Raw genomic sequence first — 11474 nt, 5'->3', positions numbered from 1 at the left:
CAGAGTACAACCTCAATCCTTACCCCTCCCATGGAGTACAAAAGAGGTGGGACAAATACCCCAACTGAGGACCCTGCAGAACGGAACATGACCATAAGTTGTAAGTGGTGCAGCTAGGGGCATGCACTACCGATATATTTGGACTGGCTAAGGACGAGGGAATAGGGAATAGGAAATGGGAGGTGGGATTGAGGAAGGGGGACACACAGTAAAGTCTCTGTGGTGTCAGATCTGGGAAGGGAATACTGGGGAACAGACTCTATTGATGTATAAAGATAAGACCGATTGGTGTGAAGTGCTTCGGAATACGCTTGCTTGGAAACTAACCTGAATAAACATTGTATTGTCTGCACTTTGGACTTCTTGTCTGTTGCTCTCTGTCTGCATGACAAGAACAAGGGGAGAGGATGAAGGGAAAAAAAAACCCTCTAACAACTAGGCTGATCTTCCAAGTGTTCAAAGGTACACAGAACTTTGCAAGCACGCATGGGCGTAACACTACAATGTTTTGCAACACTTGAATGTTTGAAATACAAAAGAGATTTATGCTCAGGAACAGGTGATGGCGTCGTGTCTTCTCCACCTTGAGGGAGGGGCAGACTGGATAATACGTTTACACTGTCCATGCTTCTGACCAGGGCAAGAAAATACAGCTCTGGGTTCCTAGGCTGGGGAGCTGCAGGGAACTGGCTGAAACATCTTTATTGTTGGTTCAGGAGTGGCTAGTGAAAGCATTCATGTAACTCAGCTGGCAATGTCCCTGTTGTGTAAGTGCATGACCTGGAGAGGATTGCAGCCTGTCACAGGCTCACAGTGTGAGACAGAACCCAGATTGTTATGCCAGAGGTCTCAGTTAGATTCTAGTTCCAGGTTACCCCCCGAAAAATCCATCACACTGACCCAATAAACAGGGACAGCTAGACCTTGAATCCATTTCATGCTTGTCATACTCTCAGTTACTTAGAGAAAGGCTGTGGTTAGAGCAGGGAAGTCAGGACTCTTGGGTTGTGTCTGGTTTCAGAGTAGCAGCCGTGTTAGTCTGTATTCACAAAAAGAAAAGGAGGACTTGTGGCACCTTAGAGACTAACAAATTTATTTGATCATAAGCTTTTGTGAGCTAAAGCAAATGCATCCGATGAAGTGAGCTGTAACTCACGAAAACTTATGCTCAAATAAATTTGTTAGTCTCTAAGGTGCCACATGTACTCCTTTTCTTTTTGGGTTGTGTCTGTCATTCTCTGTGTGACACGGGCCAAGTCACATCTCCCTGGGTCTCAGCTTACTTATCTGTACAATATGAATACATTCATTGTAACTATCCTTTTCTAGGTGTTTTGATGATCCTACATCGAAAGTTGCTGCACAGAATGATGATAATTACTGATGATAATTACTGATCTGTGATCCCTTAGCAACAGCCCCGTGTGCCTCCTAAAACTGCTCATGTCTCCCCTCAGTCATCTGTCTGGAGATCTATCTAGCTAAACTACCTATACATCCTTGGCATTTAAAGGGAATCAGATCCTAGGGAGATCTAGGTACTATCCCTAGTTTTCTTACTAATTAACAATAATTGTTAAACATACACAAATGCACAGAGCAGCCAATTCCTCTCTGACTCAGTGGAGAGCCCAAAAGTTCTCATCTCACCTTGGGAAGGTCCCTTAATTACTGTTTACTCCTAAAGCTGGATAAATAGCACAGAAGCGCAGACAGGCCTATCTCCAGCCTGTTTACGTTTGGACACCATTTCTTACCTAGAGGCCAACCAAACCCCACTGGGATTGCACAGAGCCATATTATAAACGGTGCACACCCCATGTCGGCTCTCGGCGTGGGATGCTGCTGCAGATGCTGGGGTGAGAGAAGTCTGGGACATGGCTACCAGAGGGGGATTCCCAGGGAAGATACCTTCATCTCAGGATTCACAGGTACCCATCTCATGCTGAGGCACTCACCTGCTCGACAAACCCAGTGCAACATAGACGTGATGAGATAGAGAATAGGTCTGTGTCCCTTTCTGTTCTGCACAACCCAGGGCCCTTGCCACAGGTGATGAGTTTGCTCTGGTATCATGGGCCAAAATGTCCCTTTTTGCTGTATCCCTCCCTCTCCTACTCAGGCTCATGGCCTCCAGCCTCAGGGTGACTGTATTTCAGTGTCACAGTGGATCCTTTGGGGTGAAAGGTTATAGAAGATCAGGAGATATGATTGAAGTTTATAAAATCATGACTGGTGTAGAGAAAGTAGATAAGGAAGTGCTATTTACTCCTTCTCATAACACAAGAACTAGGTGTCACCAAATGAAATTAATAAGGAGCAGGTTTAAAGCAAATAAAAGGAAGCATTTCTTCCCACAACACAGTCATCCGTGGAACTCTTTGCCAGAGGATGTTGTGAAGGCCAAGACCATAACAGGGTTAAAAAAAAAAGAACTTGATAAATTCATAGAGGATAGGTCCATCAGTGACTATTGGCCAGGATAGGCATGGATTGTGTCCCTAGCCTCTGTTTGCCAGAAGCTGGGAATGAGCGACAGGGGATGGATTGCTTGACGATTACCTGTTCTGTTCATTTCCTCTGGGGCACCTGGCACTGGCCACTGTAACGATACTGGGCTAGATGGGCCTTTGGTCTGACCCAGTGTGGTCATTCGTACATTCTTATGCAAACAATATTCTCCATATTTTTAGGGCAGCCTTTCAAATATCTGAAAACTGCTGTCCTGTCCCCCCTTCATCTCCTCTTTTCCAACATTTCCATTTCCCTCAGCTTCCATACAAGACTTGCATTCCATTCTTGGACCATCCTTTTCTCTCACCTCTGGATCCTTTCCAGTTTCTCTACATCCTTTCTATACAGCAATGACCAAAATTGGACACAGTACTGCAACTAAGGCCTAGCCAGTGCTGAGTAGACTGGTAGTATCAGCTGCAGTAACTTTCATGTTATGCTTCTGCTAATGCAACCTTCCTGGTGATCAAAACTGGACACAGTACTCCTATATCAACCTAACCCCAGTGTAGACAGCATGAGGTTGAAGGAAGAATTCTTCCATCAACCTAGCTACCACCTATCAGAGAGGTGGATTACCTACGTCGAGGGGAGAACCTCCGCCATCGGTGTAAGTAGTATCTATACTGTAGTGGTAAGGCAATGCAGCTGTGACATTTTAAGTGTAGACAAACCTCAAGCAAATCTTTCAGAAAAGCATCCAGTCTGGATCTCCAGACATGAGGAGTTGGAGAATCCTTCACTTCCCTTCATAGTTTGTACCAACAGTAATTCATCCTGAGTGCTAAACATTTGGCCTTTATTTCTATCTGGAATGTGACTGGCTTCAGCTTCCAGCCATTGGGTGTTGCTCCGACTTTCTCTGCTAGACAAAGAGCACTTTAGTACCCACGATTTTCTCTCCATGAAAGTTTCCATTTGATCATCCTTTTGATAAGATAAATAGATAAAGCTCTTTCAGTTTCTCTCTGTGTCAGTCATTTTCTCCGGCTCCAGTCATTTTGGTGGATCTTTTCTGCACCATCTGCTATTTTTTGAAATGTGGACCCCAGGACTGGATGCAGTTGTTTCACCAATGCCATGTGCAGAGGTAGAACCCTTTCCCTGCTCCAACTCACCACTCCCCTGCTTATGCATCCAAGGATCGCATCAGCCCTTTTTGTCACAGCATCAGACTGGGAGCTCACGATGAGTTGGTTGTCCACAGTGACCCCTGCATTTAATAATAGAGTGTCGTAGGATGTTTGAATGCATTAAACCATTTTGTTTGCATTTACCAGCTCACCAAACTTTACAGATTAATCGTTATTCCTGTCCTGGCTGCCTCTTTTTGACCACTGTGCCAATCTTCAGATCATCTACAAATTTTATCTCCAGTTATTTTCCATTTATTTCCAGATCATTGATGAAAATATTGAATAGCATTGGGCATAGAACAGATATCTGCCAAACCTCACTAGAAACAGACCTACTTATTGACAATGGCCCATTGACAACTGCTTTCTTAGATCTGCCAGTTCGCCAGTTTTTAGTCTATTTAACATGTGCTCTATAAAATTGGGTTCATTTGACAAGACCTGTTTTCCATAAACCATGTTCTTGACTGGCATTAATCCTATTCCTAAATTACTTTTAACTAATCCTATCCCATCTTTTCCCTTGTATCAGAACCTTGTCAAATATTTTCCCTTTATTTGTTTTGGCTTTGCTGCTTCCTTATTGCTTTCTTCTCATTCCAAATCTTTGTGTGGTTGATCGATCGTTCATAATTCTGTTGTTCATAATTCTAAGGTTCTACAGTAGATGCTGTTTTATATTCTCCTTAACAGCTAATGGGCTGGAAAGTATTTCATCATCTCATGCTTTCATCATCATACCTCATACTGCTTCTTTCCAAATGCAGAACAAAACTATTTCTTGAACACATAATTGCCCTATGCCTTTTCTAGGATTTTGTTTGTTCTTAGTATGCTTAAAAACGTCCTTTGTGTTATCCTTAGCCATACCAAGAACGGATTTTTCCCTGATTTCCTTAAGGTCCCTTATCAATTTTCATAACTTCCAATATGTATTGCTTTCTATATATTTTCCTTCCCCCCATTTCTAATAAATTGTTTTTTTTGCCTTTAATAAACAAATAAATTTGCAACTGAAGTGGGTTTTTAGCCAAAGTTGTCCACTTTCTTGATTGTGGAATTGTGACATTTTAACAATCTAATAAACTCTTCTTAAAGAACTCCCAATTTTCATTCCCGGTTTTCTGTGTAATATTTTCCTCCCAATCGGTTTTGCTAATAATTTGCCTCAGCCTTGATGAAGAAGCCCTTTTGAAGCACTGTTTCTATAGATGTTAATGGTAGCGAACTGTTCTCTGTTTGTCCATTGGAATGGAATCAGTTCATTCTTTATTTTTCTCTCCTCTATCACATGCCCCCTTCTTTGCCTCTTCTCTAAACTAAATAGTCCCAGACTTTTCATTCTGTCCACCTATGGCAGCTTCCCCCGTTCTCATAGACTGCCTTGGAAACCCCCATTCTACCTACTGTATCCTTTCTGGAGACAGAGTGAACAAAACTCAGTGCATGTCTACAGCAGGGTTTTCTCCACCCTATTCCTTAAGCATGTGAACGGAGGTGTTTCCATGGAGCCCAGGTCTTTTTTCCCTGAGATGTGTCCTAGGTCAAACGTTTCACCTGACACAACTCTTAGCAAAGCTTTGTTTCTTTTCTCTCTCAGATTTTGAGCAAGTGGGTGAATGGCAAACTCAGTACAGCATGGGTTCTCTAGTCTGCCATTCACTGAATTAAGCAAGAATGAGGGATAACAAGTATCCACACTTATGTTTCCTGCTGGTGCCTATTAAAGTTTCCCACACCATGACATGTAAGATTTATTGACACATGGAGCACCATAAAACAGGGAACCAGCATTAGGAGGGTCAGTTGTTCATAATTAATTTCTCTGACTAAATGACAATGTCATTTTACAGTGTGTGAAGAGCAAAAAATCTGCTTCGCTCATGAGAACAGCTTCCAGTACTAACATTGTCTCTCCATCCAGGCATTTCTACAGTGACTATCATCCTAGATCCTGAGTGCATAAACAAAGTGAGGGAAATATACAGTACATCCAGGAGACACCGATCTGCTTCAGAGTTGGACACTTTCTCCCCTACTTCATGTCAGATTCCAACACAACTGACTTCACCAACCCCTCCACCTTCATTCTGCTGGGTATTCCTGGCCTGGAGGCAGCCCATGTATGGATCTCCATTCCCTTTTGCACCATGTACGTCATAGCCATATTGGGGAACTTCACCATCCTCTTCATCGTGAAGATGGAGCGGAGCCTCCATGAACCCATGTACTATTTCCTCTGCATGCTGGCTGTCACCGACTTGGTCCTGTCTACGTCCATCCTGCCCAAAACGCTGAGCATCTTTTGGTTCAATTCCAGAGAGATCGATTTCGGTGCCTGCCTCACCCAGATGTACTTCCTTCACTGCTTCTTAGTAATGGAGTCTGGGATCTTCGTGGCCATGGCTTTTGATCGTTATGTGGCCATCTGTGATCCGCTGAGACATTCCACCATCCTGACAAATCCCTTGGTGGCCAAGATCGGGCTGGCCGTGGCGCTGCGTGGTGGCATGCTCGTGCTCCCGTTAATTCTAGCGGCAAGGCGGTGGCCATATTGCAGAACCAACATCATACCCCACTCATACTGCGAGCACATGGCTGTGGTTAAGCTGGCCTGTGCAGAAATCTATGTCAGTAATTACTATAGCATCTCTGTGGTATTCTGTGTATTCGGACTGGATATGATATTTATTGCTGTATCCTACACCCAGATCCTCAAGGCCATCTTTAGCCTCCCCACAAAGGATGCCCGTCTCAAGACTTCTGGGACCTGCAGCTCCCATATCTGTGCCATCTTAGCCTTCTACATCCCATGTCTCTTCTCTGCCCTCATGTACCGCTTTGGAAAGAATATGGCCCTCCATTTCCACGTTCTCATTGCCAGCGTTTACCTTCTGGTGCCCCCCATGCTAAACCCTATTATCTATGGGGTGAGGACCAAACAGATCCGGAACAGGCTGCTCTGGCTCTTTACTCATAAAGGGACCGAAAGTTTTCTCCTGGTGGTCTGACTCTCAGACCGAGCTCTGTGCAGAGCTGACTGGTGACATGGTGTTGGGCCCTCTTCCCTGAATCAGTGACTGGACACTCAAAGAGACATTAAACCCTTTCCTGGCCTTACCGTGCGGTGTCAGGGTGACAAACTAGGGAATTTGTTTGTGTAGAACACATTAACTCATAGGGCTTCCACCTCTCTTATTGCTGGTAACAAGACCCCTGACACCCTGACCCTTGCCCGTCCTCTTCCCACATAGCACAACCTCCTTCTCCCCCTATTCTCTCCCTACTCCACCACGACCCTGCCCCTATTACTCAACTACAAATTCCCGAGGGAAGAGACCATTCTGTGGATTACTTGTTTTGATTTCAGTTCCCTTTTTTCCCCTCCTGGGGGCCTGTAGCTGGCAGGGTCCCAACAATGGGGATGTGCTGGGAGATCTTTGCCCTTAGCCAGGCCTCAGGGGCAGGGCAAGAAAAAATCTGCTTTGAAGCTACGAGGAAAACAGCAGAGAGACGCAGAAGATGGACTGAGCCCCAAAGAGGTAAAGTGATTTACCCAAGGCCACACAATAAGTCGGTGGCAGAGCTGAGAATAAGACCTGGGAGTCGTGACCCCCCCCAGCATCATTGTTTGGCTATGAACTGGCATTGCTTCTCTGGTACCAGTACATCAACAACAAACATAAGTTCAGACACAAAGACAATACATACATATAAAGAGGAGAACCATACTTAGCAAATCATAGCTTTCCCATTGACACCTGACAGGACATACTTTGAACAACCTTTGTTGTAATTCTATAATCATGGTCGCAACAATAATACAAATAGTCATATTCAATCATACAGCACCACACCATGTTCTTGTCCCATCATGGTGCTACAGCTGCTAGCCACCTAAGGACGGGACATTGCCAAGGCAAGCAGCTGGGACACTACAGCCACTGGAGGATGGGAAGGGCAGATTAAAACCTCTTTTTTCCGCAGGGAACCTACACCTTGTACAAAGAAATGAGCAAAGCTTTCTTTAAAAGTGAGAGGTGGACGTCCGTGAACTTGGCTGTTTCCTCCAAGCGTCGCCAGCCAGCCCCTTCGACTTTGAACAACCTCAACTTGTGTTTGACTAAAGCACCTTCCAGAAAGGTAGCCAGGGCTAGATCCACAAAGGCATTTGGGTAAATACTGAACTTAGACATCACTGCCTTTCTCAAACCCTGGCTCACTGCTGCTTGACCCTGTTGGAGCCTCGGGTTCTGTCAGTGGCCTGCACAAAGCAACCTGGGGGCTGACGCTGCTCCCCAGCTAATGGGCTGCTCAGAGCCTTAGCTCAGGCCTCAATTCTGGTGGGATTCCCCTATGAGGTGTCTCCCCCACATCTCATCAGCTGGCCTGATCTGTTAGAGGTTCTCAGACCCACCTCCTGTATGGGGCCTTCAGATTGGGAATGTGTGTGTGCATATGCATCCATGTGTTTGTTTGCACGTGGACCCATGTGTGTGTGTGTGTGTGTGTGTGTATGTGTGCATGTGCATCTGTGTGTGTGAACGTGCATCTGCATTTGTGTGTGAACCTGTGTGTGTGTACACACGTGGGCGTGTGTGTGTGTGTGCTTATGTGGGTCCATCTGTGTCTGTGCACGTGTCCGCATACATGTGTGCACAGGCGTTCTTGAATGTGGATCCATGTCTATGTGTGCACATGGGTCCATGTATGTGTGTGCATGTCGTTTGTGTGTGTGTGTGTGTGTGTACACATGGGTTCATGTGTGGTTGTGTGTGCATGTGCATCTGTGTTTGTGGATCCCCATAATGTCCCCTAGCCCAGTGGTTTAGTGTCTTGTGATGGGATATATTAAAACCCGCACCAGTGCAGAGGGGGTTGATAAAACTTCTCTCTTGGCCATGGAGGCCACACCCGCTTGGCTCTGTTGAACATGCTCCAACTGGAGACAGGCTATAAAAGGCCACCGAACAGCTCAGTCTTGGTGACCACCAGTGAGGAAGGAGGTGTGGTGCTGATTCGATGACATGGAGGCCAGACAGCAGGAGACAGAGCCCTACACACAGGCTCGAGATGCCACAGGGAGGGGAGAGACCACAGAGACCCAGAGATGGCAAACTGCAGATAATTGGTTAGGAAGTGACCCAGGGAAACTTGGTGGGGAAGTGGCTGCAGAACTGGAGATAGGCTTGGTGTGTTTCAATGGGCTCCCTGTCAAGCAGGTGGTGGGCAACCCTGCCACCAACAGGGCCCTAGGTTGGGATCTGATGGAGAGGGAGGGACCGATTCCCGCTATCTTGCCCACCAACCCCTCTGGCATGATGGCCCAGCTCACTAGCACTATTAATTCTGGCTGCTAATCTGCACTGCCCTGATATCAGGGACCATTATTGACCCTGGCTACTAGGCCATGCTGCTCTGATGGCAAGGGTTGGGTCACTGACTAGGGCCACAGGGCCATGATACTCCGAGCCTGGGGACAGCACTACAGATGCAACCTGGGGCTAAAATGCCACCCACATCTGCCCCCCAAAGGGAGACAGCTATATCAACCCTGTAGCACACCTTCACCTGGAAAGTGGGAGAATCAGATTCAAAACTGTGCTCCATTTAATGTTTATTTGTACAAGAGCTCCAGCTGGAGAGACTGAGCGCCACTCCAGAATAGCCATTTGCCTGGTGCTCAGGGCACTTATCTGGTGGGAGTCCTCTGTTCATGTCTCTGCGGCAAATCAGCTAGAGCTAGATTCACGAGAAAGCACTGACCTGTCCTAGGCACCTCGCTCCAGAAGAGGGCTCACAGCTGGCAATCCCACATGGAAATAGCCACCTCGTTCCAGCCTCTCAGCCGGGCCCCTAGAGACACAAAGTGGAAGTTAGGTGCTTACGAACCTTGCTGAAGCACTAGAAAACCCCTTATTGGATGATTCCCCATGGACGTCTCCTTGTTGATAACTGTTGTTGGTTCACCCGGGATCCCACCATTGTTGGGCTTGTTGAGCCGACACTTTAGCTTTGCTAAAGTCAAGGAACAACACATCCACTGGACCTGTTAGCTGCTCCTGTTCGCTAGCTCAAACATCCATAGAATGTCTTAAAGAGACCGAGTTAGTTTTCACAAGTATGTCAGGAACAAACTCCTGAAAAATCAGGACCTGGATTGAGGTACACCTCCGTTACCCCTCTCTTCATCCCCAAGAGGTCAGGTATGTGACTGCTCCCCTCTCAGAGGTCTGTTACACAGTTCCCTCACAAAGCCTGAATCACAGGTTGGATTCCTGGGTGCACAGATGCTGAATCATCCATTCTGTCCTGGGTATCCTCCCCCATGTGATCAGTGAGGAGACATTCCTGTTCTCCCACTATTCCTCCCACAGTTTCCTTCTCTCGGGCCCCCTCTAGGACACATACCTCTATGCTCTTCAGTCTAGATTGCAGTCTACCTGCTGCTCATCCATAAAGGGCTCACAGCTAGGAGCCTGGACACTTTTCTCACCTGCAAGTTCTGCTCCCCCTGCCCTTCTTGACCTGGTGTTACCTCCTGCTGCATAGTTAAGGGAGCTCTTACCCACCCTGTCACTGGCGGCTAAGATTCCATCACTCTTCTCTGGCTCCCCTCTGGAACACACTTCCCTATGCTCCCTAGAACAGGATCTATCCCTAGTTTAGCTGTGACAAGCTTGCAACTAACAGCTGAAACAGACTTCTCACAGATAGGCAATATAGTCTCCTTCCTCTCTGAATAGACACCACCCCTCAGCTGCAGGGCAGAAGCTGGTCTCAACCACCCCTATCCCTGCTGCAGAGGAATCAAGAAGACTTTCTCCCATTCCCTCAGCTGTTCTGGGACTTTCCTGTTTCTGTCTGGAGTCCCAGCAGAATGCTTCTTTTTGCTGCTGGAAGACCCCTTAACAGCTACATGGAAGAAATCTTTGCAATTAGCACATCAGTAGGGTTATTATCTACTACCCCACTGATAATACAGCTTCCAAACACTTGGTTTCTACGTGAACTTTAGCCAAAGGCATAAGGATTTTGTAACCTCCTACTAAAAAACCCTCTGAAATCTGTCCTGGTGGTATGTTACCTTCTGGCATTGTACGCTGCCTAAACACACACATTTCTGCCCCTGTATCTTCCAAGGTGTTTCCTGCAATTAATGCTGACAGCCTTTATGTGCTTCATGTGTGGTTATGCAGAGGCTAACTTTACAAACCCATATGATAAATGACAGGCATATGGGGGCTTCTGTGCTCAGGGTTGCAGTATTCACATGGGATGCCTGCTTCCTCTCAGCATAGGGTATTTATTCCTCAGGTGATCAGTGGAATTACAATGATAGCACCTTCTGGAGTTCTCTGTTTTTATTCACTGGGGATTAGAGGAATGGTTTTGGGGTGGCATGTGCCAGCTGCGCAGTTAGCCTCTTTCTTCCCAGGGGTAAAATAGGAACTCTGTTTCCTACCATGATTAAACATGGTGTTTGTTCACAGTAGATGCCTGTGTTTGCTGAAAATTATCGCTAGAGAAGGCATCTCAGCCATAGTTTTCACCTTTTTGTCCCATAAAAATTGTTTCACGTCATCTTTACATATGTTTAAATAAGAATGCTCCCGAGCTACAAGATCAAACATTATTTCAAAGCTTGTAACACCTTTGCCCCTTACCCACATCCCCAACAAAACTTTCACTTTGTTTACTTATTCCACATTACTCATACCAGCACCCTTAGGATTCCTACATTTCACTCTACATGTTTCAGGGGTAACCTGTAATTATTTCAAAACCATTTCTTTGAATGGACAATAATCTAAAGCATCCTCA

The 11474-nt window shown here is 46.0% G+C and overlaps 1 protein-coding gene across 1 annotated transcript; it reads left to right on the top strand.

Annotated features, from left to right (window-relative positions):
• Nucleotides 1-5593: 5593 nt before the first annotated feature.
• Nucleotides 5594-6661, top strand: LOC119842763 (olfactory receptor 52M1-like). The gene has a single exon (XM_038371300.2). The coding sequence runs from the start codon at nucleotides 5693-5695 to the stop codon at nucleotides 6659-6661; it is 969 nt and encodes a 322-aa protein (XP_038227228.1). The 5' UTR covers nucleotides 5594-5692.
• Nucleotides 6662-11474: the final 4813 nt, after the last annotated feature.

The sequence above is a fragment of the Dermochelys coriacea genome, chromosome 1 (genome assembly GCF_009764565.3).
Source record: "Dermochelys coriacea isolate rDerCor1 chromosome 1, rDerCor1.pri.v4, whole genome shotgun sequence".
Lineage (NCBI taxonomy): Eukaryota > Metazoa > Chordata > Testudines > Dermochelyidae > Dermochelys > Dermochelys coriacea.
The sequence above is the reverse complement of the archived record's forward strand: the minus strand, read 5'-3'. Positions and strand labels throughout refer to the sequence as shown.